The sequence below is a fragment of the Calidris pugnax genome, unplaced genomic scaffold (assembly GCF_001431845.1).
Source record: "Calidris pugnax isolate Ruff unplaced genomic scaffold, ASM143184v1 scaffold290, whole genome shotgun sequence".
NCBI lineage: Eukaryota > Metazoa > Chordata > Aves > Charadriiformes > Scolopacidae > Calidris > Calidris pugnax.
This window is the reverse complement of record NW_015091011.1, coordinates 78,242-94,247: the sequence shown is the minus strand read 5'-3', so window position 1 is coordinate 94,247 and position 16,006 is coordinate 78,242. Positions and strand designations below refer to the sequence as shown.

At 36.5% G+C, this 16,006-nt stretch overlaps 1 protein-coding gene across 1 annotated transcript in view; it reads left to right on the top strand.

Annotated features, from left to right (window-relative positions):
- Nucleotides 1-1,085: 1,085 nt before the first annotated feature.
- LOC106895962 (succinate--hydroxymethylglutarate CoA-transferase-like) overlaps nucleotides 1,086-16,006 on the top strand; it is a gene marked incomplete at its 5' end in the record, with an annotated part of 91,436 nt that continues 76,515 nt past the window's right edge. Inside the window, 2 exons of the mRNA XM_014955641.1 lie at nucleotides 1,086-1,181; nucleotides 9,750-9,893. Of these exons, the coding sequence (XP_014811127.1) occupies nucleotides 1,086-1,181; nucleotides 9,750-9,893 (240 nt within the window). The remainder of the gene's footprint in view (nucleotides 1,182-9,749; nucleotides 9,894-16,006) is intronic.

The following is a 16,006-nucleotide window of genomic DNA, read 5'->3' as shown; positions in this document are numbered from 1 at the left end:
ATTACGCTACATCTTTGAGGAGGAGAGACTCTTAAATCTGATTCTGAAGGACTCTGTCGGGTTCTGTTGTTCTAATAATAGCAATCAAATGTGGTGCTCCTTCTCTGCTGACTTCCCCCCTCTGTGTTAGTGGTCCCTGCCTCCATAAAAGAAAACCAGACTTGGCTCTTTGACCACTTAAGGTCATTACGTTGTACGGGCCCAATGGATTAACTGCCTCCAATTTCACCCCTAAATTATTAGGTTATACTGTGATTGACAGGCAGTAATCCCTGGCAGGGGAATGGGATTGGTGTCTGGATTTGTTACCTCTTCAGCTGATCCCGCAAGATCTCCTCGACTGGAAGATTTTGTGGTTGTTGTTGGAAGAATATGATGAGTTAAAGCAGAGAGAGGCAAGAGAGCATCCTTCTGGCTACAGCTGTTAATTCTATAGCTGAACAAAGGTCTATTTATATAGTTCCATAAAAGTTTTTTTTATTTATTTTGTGTTTCATTGTTGCTAACTCTGTTGCAAACAGATTGTGTGTACTTGCTAAAGGGACAGCCTTGCCTTCTGTTGTAAACAGTGATTTTGAAGGTAGCTCTGTTTAGATGTGGAATAAAATAAGAGAAATAAGGGGGGAACAATTCATGTGTCTAAACTGTAGTGTCATGATTTTAGTATTTTCTTGTTGTATTCAAAATACTTCTATGGCAGAGTGGAGGTATAACATGGGCCTTGTTGGACAGAAGTTGGAGGCCTGTAGAGATGCCACAGAGCCTCTGAAATGACATCTGAATCCTCAGCTGACCCAGCAAATTCAAAAAGGAGCTCTATCTAAAGTGAATGAAACACAGCAGGGCCAGGAATCTGTCTAAAATTAAGATCAAACACATCATCAACCCGCACAGAATAAATGCAACAGTTTACTTTTAAAAATATGCAGGAATAAATAGAATACAATAGCATTCATTGGCTGTACAATCTGGACAACTTGTGACCAAAGGCTGTTGAGAAATACTAGTTGATTCCTTTCTGTACTGAAATAATAATATGCGTTTGTGTTGCCCTTGATTGAATTACTAACGGTTCTCATTCTGTTTTAGGCTATGGTCAGACTGGTCCAATGGTTCAGAGAGGAGGATATGACTCCATTGCAGCTGCTGTTTCTGGTCTCATGCATATCACAGGGCATGAGGTATGGTGCTCAACTTATACATTTAATAGAATCTGTGTGCCATATACTAAAACTTGATGCCACACGGAGCATGTTAGCCTGTGCTAACACCTGTGTTATGCATGCCCCTCCTGAGTCCAACAAGAGGTCTTAACTCTGTAAATCTGAGAAAATGGTAGTGCTTTTGTGTTTCGTGTATCTCACTCCAGACTTGCAAAGCCCAATACTTGAGAGTCAGATGATGGAAGGAAAATGGTATCCTAAATCTCCAGTGAATAAATTGACAATTTACCCTAACTTGGTAACGGCCACCTGCAGTCACTTCAAGAGCTGTAATAGACACATTGTTCACACCAGGATGATGGAACCGTACATATGTGTAGGAAGTCTCACCCACACTTGGATGTTGATAGTCCTTCTTAAAGAGGAAATTTTGAAGCCATACAAATAACTCTGACAAACTTTCTTTTCGGTCATCCTGCCTGAAAATAAGCAGAGAGATGGCATTTGTGGCTCTAGAAAAGCTTTATGCGCTGCTATTCCCACTGATATTCAACATCTTTGGTTGCTGCAGTGGTGCAGGAAGCATTACAGAAGTAGTTTAGAATCTGGATTCTGGGGATACATAGAACGTGTGTCTTCACCTCAGAAAAATGCTGGTCAAGTAGGCATTTACTTCAGCTGTCTTGAATCACGTACAGATGCAGGGAATGTGGTCTCCAAATGTCGTTTCCCAAGTGAGGTGGTGTTACAAGCCTGATCTGTGCATCGTAGGCACTAGATGGTCTTCTGTGGTGGTGCTTCTGATACTCTGGAAGCAGTAATGCAGATTGTTAGAATCATAGAATCGTCTAGGTTGGAAGAGACCCTTGGGATCATCGAGTCCAACCATCTACCCTACTCTACAAAGTCATCCCCTACACCATGTCCCTTAGCACTGCATCTAAACGGTTAGAGTATGAAACTTGCATACCCTGGATAAACAAGGAGTTCATCAAGTTTCTCTACTTAGATGTTCATGTTTGAGTAGGTTGTTGAACACTAACCGTGCATGATCTGGACATAACTCTACTGTAGGATTGATATTCTGCCAACAGACTTGTTTTCGGCCAAAAACAATGGCAAACATCAGAACTCTGTGCTTGTGGCAGTTATTGTAACCAGAGTCCTCCTTTCTGTATTAAAAAAAAAAAAAACAACTCAAAAATAAAAAAGGTCAAGCATTGTTTGACTGAGGATGCTGAAACATCTTGTGCCTAGTGTCCTAAGACACCCTGCCCCTTGCTGTGATGTTAATGATGCATACTCATAGGATGTCCCATCTCGGAACATGAGAAGACATGGAGTTGAGTGCAGTCCTTAAAGGTATTTCTCTTCAAATCTATAATGCACAGATACACCAAGCAATGACCGATGGCAGTAAATGTAGTGTAAGTAATTTCTGCGTTCTGACCCTGGTGCCTATAGAGTGAAGGTTGATACTTCCAGTACAATGCCAGGAATTTCATGCACACCTCAAGATATACCAAACAAAATTAAATGGGAGTATAAACAAGGGGAAATGTTGCTAGTATCTCATGAATAAATGAAAATATGTTGAAAAAGCTCTTGTAGAACTTTCCAATAATACGTGAATGACAGCAAATACAAGTGTTACACTGAATAATTGCATGTAAGTTATATTATGAGAGTAATATTCCTCAGTGGCCATTATGAAGATGGATTTTATTAAAAGATTGTGTTAAGATCTATGCTGGAAATCCATATGTCTGCATCACCTCACCAGGACTTGAGGCAATGTAATCATAGGAATCATTTAATCATTGTTAGTAACACTTCCATCTACTCACTGGGGGCTTTTAACAATTCATTCAAACTTAGTCATTCTCTTGCATGATTAAAATAAACATGCTAAAACTCGCTTCTTATTTTTCTTTATTTGAAGTTGGTCATATATTGTTTAATCAGTTTCTCAAAACCATTTTCCGAAGTATAGAGGGACAGTTTTGTTTCAAATACTTAAGTGGTCAATGGCTCCAAAGAAGCAAATGTGCCTTCTGCTGTTTTAGTCAAAATTTACTCAAGTGGCTTTAAAGTCATATTGTATGTTTGTTTGAAAGTTACTTTAAAATAACAACGTATTAATAGTAAAATCTTCCATGTTCTGCACTTAAGCTCATGTGACTTGGTTGTGTTTAAAATTCCACAAGACTAGTAGAAAACCTTGTTTCAGTTAGTGTGTAGAAAAGTGGCCAAAGTAAAGAAGAGAAGAGAATCTTGCTCACTTTTTCATACTGTTTTCCTTTATTAAACCTTGAATTATTTGTTGACTAGACAACAAGAAGTTAATATACTAGAAGTAACATGGTCTTTTGAAGCATACTCTAATAGACTAGGGTATGGGTGGTGTTTTTTTTTTCTTAAATGAGATTGAAAATTCCAGTCTTATGAACTGGAAAAAAGAAGTTATTAAAGGTAATTTAATTTTGTATTGCATTGTAGTAACTATAGATAATCAGCGTAGTATCATCAGTATGACAATGCTCAGTGGAAACTTCCCTTCAGTAAACAAGCCACTGGATGTGCTTGTAGGATGGTCTTAGAAGTTGTCAGCTGATGCAGTAGATGAATTGTAATGAATTTGAGCTGCAGCAATAAAACATCTACATACAGCACTGTGGTGCTTAATTTGAGGTATGTTAATAGATACTTACAGCTCCTCACAAAGCATTTTAATAATAGGATTCTAAAATGGTCATGTATCTGACATTTCTAAAATGGATGGAACTAATAGCAATATATATTCCATTTTAGCTTAGAGAAATTTCAAATTGTGAATTTTAGTTTGTTCCAACCATCTGATTTAATACCTCAGAAAGCAGCTTACTGTTGCAGATCACAAACTTTATTGGCCCTGAGGCCATGCCTCCACTCAGGAAAGTCTAAATACTAAGCCATGAAATCAGTTTATTACTAGCACAGAATTTTGAGCAAAACTTAAGCTTTCATTAAGTTTATTGCATACGTAACATTAATTTCCTTTAATACTTTATATTTCGTGTAACTCATTTTTGAGGCAGTAAAGAGATCACAGTGGAAGAGATGAAAGTTTCTGACTAAAATGTGTGTATTTTATCCAAGTTATCTTTTTATTAAGGAGACAAAGATGGTGTAATACAAATGTGGAATGCAGGAAATACATACAATAATATCACATTTTATACAGTGAAAAAAACAGTATAAAACTCTTGAAAGGGAGACAATATCATAGACTTCGTAAATCTGATTACGATCTGAGAGAAGATCCCTGCATAAAGAGTTTCTGAATGCCTTCCTTTTTCCTTTTTGCTAGGAAATAGTTGTTACTGAGATGACTTAATGCTGATTACTTTGAAATGCTTTCGAGTAGTGCTCTGAACCTTGAAATCAAACTGTTAACTTCTGCAAAGTTGGGCACAAACAACTGCATTTGTGCCAGTGTTGTTTTTGTTGATTCTATAAAACCAAACACATTCAGCGTACAGTAGAATGCTTTCTTTAAACCATGTTTTCATGTGTGTGAAAACCTGCATGGAATTCAAGCTCTTACACATGTACCTGATTATCTCTGTATTAGAAATGTACGACACCTGTGGAATTTGAAATTCCAGTGTGTTTATGAAAATTTACAAGCAATAGAGGGGAATCTGCTTTGTGTAAATCTGTACCACAAATACATTTTGAGTGAGAGTAGGTGCTTCAGGCCACATTCAGTTTTTCTTTACATAAATTAAAATATGCTAAAAGGAAAGAGTTTACGCTGGTGACACTTTTATTTTCCAGGATGACATAATTTATAGGTATTTCCTGGTTAAACAACACATTCAAGTTTCATATTTGATGAAGAGAAAGCTGTAACTTGGTGTACTCAGATACATCAGTGCCAGATGAACCGCCCTTTGAAAATTTCTATGACTCATTAAGGCAATAACTTTTAAATTAATTAAATAAAACCCAATTTGGATACAAATCCCCTTCCACCTCCAAGTGGATTATTACACATGGTTTTCAATATTTGGGGTATCTTTATGGCGGTGCATTCTTTCTTGCTGAAGAAACATTTTTGTTTTACTGACCATGAGACAGCAAGACGCGATTGGGATCTACAGTACCAGAGGGGCCATTCTTCAGCCTAAAACCAAACAAACTGCAACAAAAGAGTACACATGGTGTATAGCTTAAAGCTGTTGAAAAATATAGCCATTGCTGGTTCATATTAGCTTCAGCAGCTATTTCCCATCTATAAAAGCTACTAGACTTAGAATATTTTTATTAAGCGTGTCATTTCAGAACAATTTCCATTTGTAATGGATCGTTTTTGTCTTACTGATGTCAATTCAGGAAGAGAAGTTATGTCAAAGGGCAAAAAAAAAAAAAAAAAAAAAAAAAGACGATTCAGGAAGGGAAGCTTCCAAAATGTGTTGTGGCTATCTCTGGGCTAGAATGTGTTGACATATTGTAAGGAATTTAGCAAACATTGGGAGTAGAAGTGTAAACTGGTGGTGAGATTGAACAATAGCAAAGCACAGCAAAGGAAGAAAAGTTCTGGTCTACTGGAGTGAATCTTCATCTTTGCAAACGAGCAAAGGGCACGTCCTGGTGCTATCCCTAATTAGGGTTCAACCCAACCCTGGAGCCTAGAGAGAAGCTTTTTTTTTTATTTGCTTAGAGCATTTTCTCCCTGATCTAAGGCTACATTTTGTCCGTCTACTAGAAGATTAATGTCACTTTTGCCTGGCAGGGGTGGTGTCACTGGTGTTTGTTACTTCTAAAATAATTTGCTTGAATAAAACATACTGTATTAAACCCTTTGCTCAGGGAACTAGTATAACATTAGCTACACAAAAATACTGCTGCCCTGTCAGAAGCTCTGTCTAAAGGAAGGTATTTCGTAGAATCATAGAGATTAATGTCACTTTTGCCTGGCAGGGGTGGTGTCACTGGTGTTTGTTACTTCTAAAATAATTTGCTTGAATAAAACATACTGTATAGACCCTTTGCTCAGGGAACTAGTCTAACATTAGTTACACAAAAATACTGCTGCCCTGTCAGAAGCTCTGTCTAAAGGAAGGTATTTCGTAGAATCATAGAATGGAAGGGACCTTTAAGATCATCTAGTCCAACAATCAACCTATCTCTGATTAAAAAAAAAAAAAAAACAACAAAAGAAAACCATACAAAAAAACCCCAACTGTGTCTTTAAGTAAAGGGACCTTTAAGATCATCTAGTCCAACCATCAACCTAACTCTGATAAAAAACCAAAAGAAAACCATACAAAAGAAACCCCCACATTACTAAACTCTGTCTTTAAGAACTATGTCAACCCATCTTCTGAAAACCTCATCCTTCATACAAAGCAGCTTCATATCCCTTGTTCTGCAGGATAGAGATGAAAACCTGAATGAATCCATTTCACAGTACTTAGAGCCATGCGTTTCCCGTCACAGAACGGCTGGTTTATGGCACAGGTGGACATTAGAACCTGATTAAAGGGTGAAAAATGGCAGCTACTCACAGATCTTGGTAGAAAGACCAAGGAAGAGTAGAAATTGTGTGGACTGCTGCAGAATTATAGGTTGTGGAGTGTTAGCATGAAGTAAAACCAAGGTGTTAAAAATAAGACAGCAGTATAGTGCTAATAGTTTGACTTCTCAAATGTAGGAGTGTTCTGTAATGGGAAATAGTGAAGCTATTTGTAGAAATAAAGGTTAATCTTTTACTGAGGGAAAGGAAGTGTTTGCTTTAAAACATTAGGTAGCCTAGTACTTGAGGAGAAAAGTGCTGGAATCAAGGCTTGAGAATCCATATCAACGATCTATTTGCATCCATATGCAACGATCTGTTAATATAGTCCTGATTTTTATATCTTCAAAGCTTAGTTTTCCCCATCAAGGGTGAAATTAGTGACACTTTGAAAAGAGTGGGAAGTGTTTTCAGGCTAAGAATGTTGCTGCACATCTGTTTGCAAAATCTTGTCTTTTTTGATTTCTTCTCAAGCCAGTGTCTTGGCTGTAATGAGGAGAGGAAAGAAAAATTTAACAAACTGAGAACTTGCAGCAGATAATACGGAGTTTTAATATTTTGGTGGTTTTTTCATTTGTATTTCTCAGTGATAGGTCTGAGGAGCAAAAACCTTCTCATGTGCTAATTAGTTTTCTCAGTAGGCCTATGGGTATAAAAATAAAGAATTTCCCTTCCTGTTTCCCCCCCCAAGTTGGGTACAAGGACAGTGGTGAATGGATGGAACCTTTGTGTTGTCCTTTCCTTTGGGAAGCTGAAGTAGCTTAGTGTAGAGAAGTGAAAAAGAAGAGATTCTTCAAAAAAGAAGTACTTCCTAAAGCAATGTTCACCTTAAGATTGTATAGGTTATAAATAATCCTTAATATCTAGGATATAGCTAGTCACAGACTAATCCTTCTAATCCTTACTGCAGTTTGAATGACAGTAGCTGAGATTTTTTTTTTTAAATTTTGTTTTATTTGATACAGATTTTATAATTTTCTTAGTCATGTTTATGATATGAATAAATTAGCAACCTTTTCCATTCTGTATACAGAATATTTTACTACAGGCTTTTTTCTCCAAATTGACCAGTTAAAGCAATTGATAATGCAATATTATATTATTTTTCTTAAAATAATTTTTAGTTTGTATATTACTTGATATCAAACTTACATACACCCTGTTGGAACGCAAAGGTAAAAAAAATAACATGGTGAAGATAAGTTTTAAAATTTTTACATGAAGCCAAGACACACATTTTTTTATAATTATCACTAAACATAACTCTTCCAGTCTTAAAGTATGATTACACTTAGCGGTTTAGACATGACTAAATCAAGTAATTCTGTAAATTCAATTTTATTGAATTTATGCTTGATGAGTTTAAAGGCCTTTATGGGAACTTTGACAAATGGTTGGGCTTTTATCAATTACACTGATTTTAAATTGGCTTATGATAGGCTTACTGAAGTGCTGAAACGATCTCATTAGCTTTGCACTGCTATTTGTGGACTGGACTTCAAGGCAAGCAATGGCTGTTCAGAATCTGAGCATCCAACCTCAAACTTCTCAGAGTAGGAAATGGGAGAATGTCACAGAAGAAGCACTTCTGAGCTTGAATGATAAAAGCCTACCTTGACTGAAATGAGAAGTTCATTTTGCCATTGAGTGGAGAGGGACCATGTTTCATGCCAACGATAAGGGAAGTTCTGATGTGTTCAGGCTCTAACAGGGTAGGTTTAGACTGAACATTAGGAAGGAATTTTTCACAGAAAGAGTGGTCGGGCATTGGAACAGGCTGCCCAGGGAGGGGGTGGAGTCACCATCCCTGGCTGTGTTTAAGAGCCGTTTAGATGCGGTACTGAGGGACATGGTGTAGGGGAGGACTTTGTAGAGTAGGATAGATGGTTGGACTTGATGATCCCAAGGGTCTCTTCCAACCTAGACGATTGTATGAAATGAAGATTCTTCCCTTGATACCAGAAAAAAATAACGGCATACTGAAAAAGAATATTCAAACCAACAACTTTACAGTGATTTTTGGTCAGGAGATCAAGAATTTGAATGTATTTGCTGGTGTAACGTCCACATGAGTAAACATAACAAAGTTGGTTTTGTTTTCTCACTAGAAGCCTGGGGTGCGTGGACTGGAAAATACAAAACTGAGATTTGGCTGAGGGAGGTCCTTGAGAGGAAGGAGAAAAAGAGAGTGAGAGAGAATAACAAAGCAGTGGGGTTCTGTCTTTTAAACAGGCATGCACCCGTGTCAGTGAGCTGTGGAAATCCTTGAGACCTGTGGCTTGTAGACATAATGAAATCCAGTTTTCACTGAATTTTCTTGTCTCTGACAGTATCTCTTTCCTTTTTGCGTTAGCAAGTTGAAGCATTATGCTATCAGGGCAAAAAGTAGCTAACCAAATCATTCACAATTTGCAATCTGCAGCATCAGGAAGTTACAGAATTGTGTAGATGCTGCAAGAAGCTGCAAGTTGTCCGTGGTGGGTCTTATGCTTCAGTTCACTCAAAGATACTCCAATTTCCAGCAGTTTGCCATGCAGAAACACGTAAACACTTGTTCAGATGAGTTGTGTAGAATGTGCTATAACAAAGAGTAGCTTTTTGCCTCTTTTTGTTTCCTTCTTTGTTTTCTTTTGTTTTGTTTTATTTTGGGGTGTTTTCTGCTTTTGAATTTTCTTGTCTCTGACAGTATCTCTTTCCTTTTTGCGTTAGCAAGTTGAAGCATTATGCTATCAGGGCAAAAAGTAGCTAACCAAATCATTCACAATTTGCAATCTGCAGCATCAGGAAGTTACAGAATTGTGTAGATGCTGCAAGAAGCTGCAAGTTGTCCGTGGTGGGTCTTATGCTTCAGTTCACTCAAAGATACTCCAATTTCCAGCAGTTTGCCATGCAGAAACACGTAAACACTTGTTCAGATGAGTTGTGTAGAATGTGCTATAACAAAGAGTAGCTTTTTGCCTCTTTTTGTTTCCTTCTTTTTTTTTTCTTTTATTTTATTCTTCTGTGTTCTCTGCTTTTTCCTCTAGGGTGGTGAGCCAGTTAGACCAGGAGTGGCCATGACAGATCTTGCTACTGGGTTGTATACGTACGGAGCAATTATGGCTGGTTTGCTTCAGAGGTATAAGACAGGGAAAGGACTGCACATCGACTGTAACCTCTTGTCATCTCAGGTAGGAGTTTGAAAAGAATTTGGATTTTCTTGTCTCTGACAGTATCTCTTTCCTTTTTGCATTAGCAAGTTGAAGCATTATGCTATCAGGGCAAAAAGTAGCTAACCAAATCATTCACAATTTGCAATCTGCAGCATCAGGAAGTTACAGAATTGTGTAGATGCTGCAAGAAGCTGCAAGTTGTCCGTGGTGGGTCTTATGCTTCAGTTCACTCAAAGATACTCCAATTTCCAGCAGTTTGCCATGCAGAAACACGTAAACACTTGTTCAGATGAGTTGTGTAGAATGCGCTATAACAAAAAGTAGCTTTTTGCCTCTTTTTGTTTCCTTCTTTTTTTTTTCTTTTATTTTATTCTTCTGTGTTCTCTGCTTTTTCCTCTAGGGTGGTGAGCCAGTTAGACCAGGAGTGGCCATGACAGATCTTGCTACTGGGTTGTATACGTACGGAGCAATTATGGCTGGTTTGCTTCAGAGGTATAAGACAGGGAAAGGACTGCACATCGACTGTAACCTCTTGTCATCTCAGGTAGGAGTTTGAAAAGAATTGCTTTTCCTTGTGTAGGTGTTTGGATCTAAGAATACCGTTTTGACATAAATCAATGCAAAATTAGTTAGTGCAACTAACGACAGCAATAATAATGACAATAATGACATTAGTGACAGCTTGGTTTTCAGTTGACATTTGGTTTTCAGTTTTTACAAAGGACCTCCATAGGTTAATCAAGGTTTGTAATATCACTGAGATTGTAAGTAACAGTTGTCGTAGGTAACTTGAGATAGACAAGCATAAATGGTGGAACTGCTGTTGGAGGGGAGGCCTGGCACTGGGTAATATTACCACCAGCGTGATAGAGTGACTTGTGTAAAATCATCCAGAGTAATTGAGTATGACCCAAGTATTAAAGTAATCTAATCTGGGAAGCCTGTCTTTTGGCTCTGGGAATGAAAGAATAAAGTAAGCCTGAAGATACAACATTTTCTCTAGGCACGTTAAATCTCATGAAAATTGTGAAGACAGAGATGTTTTGATTGTGAAAGGCGTACCATGTACCATCAATAATGAGAACTTTAGCTTGCCCGTGAACATTTAAGCACCATTGGTGCAATCATTTATACTTCAGAAGAAGAAAGTGATGTTATAAGCTACAAATGATTGGGTGGTGCTTTGTCTTGCTGATGTAGGTACCTGCTGGTAGCAACAGGGCGCATGGTGTGGAGGAATTTTTGTGTACGTTTGAAAATATACACCAAAAGTGTATGCAGTACTAATCAAAGCTACTACGGTGCTCTCTTATTTTTGTCTTTATTCAATTTTGTGTTTCTTCATGTTATACCTGCCAGTACAGCTGAGAGGTGATACAGTGCCTATTGTGCAGCAAGTTGGCCCTGGAATGAGCAGGAGGTTGAACAATATGACCTCCAAAGATTCCTTCCCAACTATATGTCACTGTTTGATAATAATGATTGAGGTTGTGCTTTTTTTAACACATACTGCTCTTGTTTTAATACCTGCTGAAATCAGATCTGGAAAGGAGGGGAAGGCCTTGCTTAAATCAACATAGAATATTTCATTTGTTTCAGAAATGTGTCTGAGGACTGAATTCTTTATCATACTTATGTGTATTTGTAAACGTGGTGTCTATGTTTGACAAAATGTAATAAGCAGTTATTTTTTTGAACATTTCTAAACATTTTAAATGTATGTTAAACTCTTGCTAAATATTTTTGTATATATGCAGAAGTATTTTTTTGTTTAATGTATCTGATAGTGTTTTATAGAATGGCAGTTTCTGCTCGATCTTTTTCATTTCTAATTTTATTTAAAAGGACTTAAAGTAATGTCTAGGGGTTTCCAGGGACATTCTGTTGTTTTTGATTCCTTGTTCCACTGTCTTTTTGCTTTTTTTAATGGAGCCTTCTTGATTATTGTTTGATATTTTCTCAGATGCTGAAAGTAACAGAAGTTAATTAGGTGTTGCTGAGATTATCTTTTTTTATTTCACCTTTATCGAGTTGCCTCATTCGTCTCTAGAATCTTTTTCCTTGGTTAGGAAAGCTTTGGCTATGCACAGAAGTGTTCTCATGTTGCAAAATTTCAATCTGAAGTTCCACATCGTCATCCTTCAGGCTACTCAGTGAGGAAAGGGAATGAAGACTTGAATAGATGTTAGTGAGCAAAGCATGATATGTGGCGTTGAATTTCTACATGCTTAGCTGAAGAAGTACCAAATAGTGAAGGGATAATTTAGTGCTTTTTAAAAATACTAATCCATTGCATGGTTGTTATCAAATTATAGTCATCTAAAAGGTATTAAGAAGTTATTCTATATATGCACACTCCTAATGCAAAAGAACTGTTTTTATTTACTTCAGTGTTGGGTAAACTGAACTGAAATAAGCTGATATTTTGGAAGAGAGTATATGTAAAAGTTGTTATTCAGAAAACAGCTCTTTTGTTTTAGATAACCCTATTTCTTCAGTCCAAATTAACCTTACGGTGTTGACCCATGATTGTAATGAGAACATTTATTAAACTGGGGAAAATTCAGAAAACAGCTCTTTTGTTTTAGATAACCATATTTCTTCAGTCCAAATTAACCTTACAGTGTTGACCCATGACTGTAATGAGAACATTTATTAAACTGGGGAAAATAATTATGGATGAGATGCTGGGGTACCAGAAATAAACCCATGTGATCGATCTGATTAAAAGACTTGTTAAAATGAATGAAGAACGTAACTGACAGCTGAATCTCTCTGAGTACATTTAGCTTTCCTGGTTTGTTTTCTTTCTTTTTGCAAAACTGGTGTGGTTACTTGTAAATTTTTAAGGGTGAGCGTACTAAGAAAGATGACCAGAAATCTAAAAATTAATGTAAAAAAAAATTGCTCTCTCAGTATTTCTGTTGGTAATTATTTTTTTTTTTAAAAAGGTAAGTTACACAATTACTGTGATACAATCAGGTTCTTGAAAGATCCATGCTTTCAAAGGGATTATGATTTTACATACCAAGCTGAGATATCTAAAGCTAGCTCTTCCTCGTGTGATGAATGTTTAAAAAGTATGACCCTTTGAAGTCTCTCACGGATGCTGCCAAAACAATAAGGAACCTAAACTTTTAGTTTGTTAGGTTCTTCTTGCAGTTGATTAATGGTAGGATCTAGAGGTGAAACAGATGTATCATGATAACTTTTCCTTCAGTGTGAGTTTCACTGGAGTGTAGTAGGTTTTAATGAGGAAAAAAGGAATCCTGTTTTCTGTGTGTAAAACAAAAGCATTACTGAACTCTGTTCCTATTAAGAGTGTTACAACAGCAGAGACCTGTATGAAATTTTTTACTTTTTTCAGTATTTCATGCACTGAGCTTGCACCTTTTGTCCATCCCTTCCTCTGAACTGAGAATTGTGAAGGTGGACTATCCATATCTCTTCACTGAGCAGTTTTGATGACTTTAACTGTCAGAAAGGGAAAAAAAAAAAAAACAACCCCAGGAGTTAAAGCACTTAAATAATTGGAAATATCTGCAAAATGCTTGGCTTATTTTATAGCAAAAAAACTTAATGTGTACATATCTATTTCTGTCTGTGCTATCATTTTACTGTATACCTTATAGAAATGGAAGAGTTCTTTTCTTTTATTGGGGGGAGGAGAGAGGAAAGGAAGGTGCTTTCGATATTAATTTCTTGCAAAGATATGCTAATGACAAAGAGCATTGAACTGAATTCAACTGCCAATGAAAATATCTGAAGCTTTTTAAAGAAATATCCCACTATCTGGCAAGTTTGTTTACTATTTAACATGTCTGTGTAGAACCAAATGATAAGTGGAATCCTGTCCACTAAAGAGATGTTATTTTTAGCATATCTTAAAAAGATATTCTGTATATTGAGCATTTTTGCCCTATAGCTTTATAGCAGCTTATTACTACCAAAGAGGATATATTTCCCCACAACAAAACAGAATTCTAGAGTCTTATTGACAAGAGAGATACGGTGACCGCTAGGATGTGGTTTTGTGGTGAGCACTAACTTTCTATATCTCTCATCTATAAACTTTTAACCCATGTCATACAATTCCTTTGAAATTTTTGACTTTTAGATGATTTACAGTTGTCAGCTCCAGACCTTTCAGCGTCAGCATCTAAATAGTGTCCTTTAGATGATGCTAGTAAATAAGAAGGAAGTGGGTTTTGGATTTGGTTCCAATTATGCAATTGTGCCTTTTCTTCTGTTGTGGCTTAAAAAAAAAATCTCTTGGAAGTTTTAATATCCTTCCTGTATTTAATTACAACCAGGCTCCAACAAATACTGTAATAAGTTGGTTTCTCTTGGATTGAAAATCTGCAAGAAGTATTTTACATTTAACATTTCTTCAATTTTGGAGTGTGTTTTTTTTTCTTCCCCCTCCGCCTTTTCTTCTGTTGTGGCTTAAAAAAAAAATCTCTTGGAAGTTTTAATATCCTTCCTGTATTTAATTACAACCAGGCTCCAACAAATACTGTAATAAGTTGGTTTCTCTTGGATTGAAAATCTGCAAGAAGTATTTTACATTTAACATTTCTTCAATTTTGGAGTGTGTTTTTTTTTTCTCCCCCCCCGATTCCACAGACAGGATTATGTGGTTAATATTGTTTATATTATATGATTGCTCATCAGACACTTCTCTGCTTCTGATTACTGTATTTTACTGCATTTGTATATGCCATAGCAAACTCTCAATCTTCAAATTTTAAAGGGACCCTAGAAAATTGGTATAAATAATTTTCTATATTCCATGTTTGTGCTTTAGTTTGGCAGTTATTTTATTGAGATAATGGCAAAGTTTAGAAACAATTAGTTTTTGTTTCTGGATCGCTTTTTCCCAAGACAACTGTGTTTCAGGCTTATCTATTTAAGGTGCTTAATATTGTTTATATTATATGATTGCTCATCAGACACTTCTCTGCTTCTGATTACTGTATTTTACTGCATTTGTATATGCCATAGCAAACTCTCAATCTTCAAATTTTAAAGGGACCCTAGAAAATTGGTATAAATAATTTTCTATATTCCATGTTTGTGCTTTAGTTTGGCAGTTATTTTATTGAGATAATGGCAAAGTTTAGAAACAATTAGTTTTTGTTTCTGGATCTCTTTTTCCCAAGAAAACTGTGTTTCAGGCTTATCTATTTCAGGTGCTTTTATGACTTTTTAAGGGCTTTTGTGACTTTTGTATCTTCTGCAAATTATTGAGTATAGGTGAAACTGGTAACAATTACATCCTGTCTGTAGGATATATGTGGCATCCCAGGAACAGTGAGTGGTAAGTTGTGTGAGAAATATCCATCTTGGAACTCAAATACTGTATCCTGTTTCTTCTCTGGTTGGTAACTGAGAGTTGTGAGTTGACTGAATACAGAAAGAAGATCTGCTTTTTTTAGAGGATGTTGCTGCTGGTGATTTTGGAGGCCAGCTAGTTGTCTTGCTTTGGGTATGGTTTGAATAAGCAGTTCTTTTTTACAGGCTTATAAAGCATCATCTTTGCAAAACATTGTATTCTTAATCTCTGTCATGATAAAAAATTGTGTATGTATTGTATGGAAATGCTGTCTTTTTTACTGTATAGCTCTGATATGGAAAGATAATAAAATCTGTTTTAATGTGAACATTTCCTGAAATATATACTGTGTATTAAACACTTTTCTGGCTCCTGTTCTTGATAATTTCCATTGAGGACATCAGTATAACTAAGAACAGAGTTTATCCCTCGGGGTTTTAAGTAGCCAGAATTTTACTGAATAGCCCAGAAGACCATACTAACACGACAATAACTCAATGTAGTATTGGCCTCTGTGGAATTTGTGTTGTGATCTCTAATGATCAGTTATGCAAAAAGCTGTTGGTAGATCATACTCCAACTGGATCTTGGATTTATTTAGTGGCTTGCTTTACTCTGTAAACAAAGTTCGTCCACAGATTGCAAGGGAATTCCTTCTTGAGCTGCTCATCTGACAGTTGATTCTGTGCCTTTTTGTCATTGCTACTATTGTTCTTGTGCTGACAAAACTAAGCCCGAGTGCGTTGCAGCTTCATTTTCCTGTGTTGAGCTACCTCTGTCATCAATTACAGAAAGA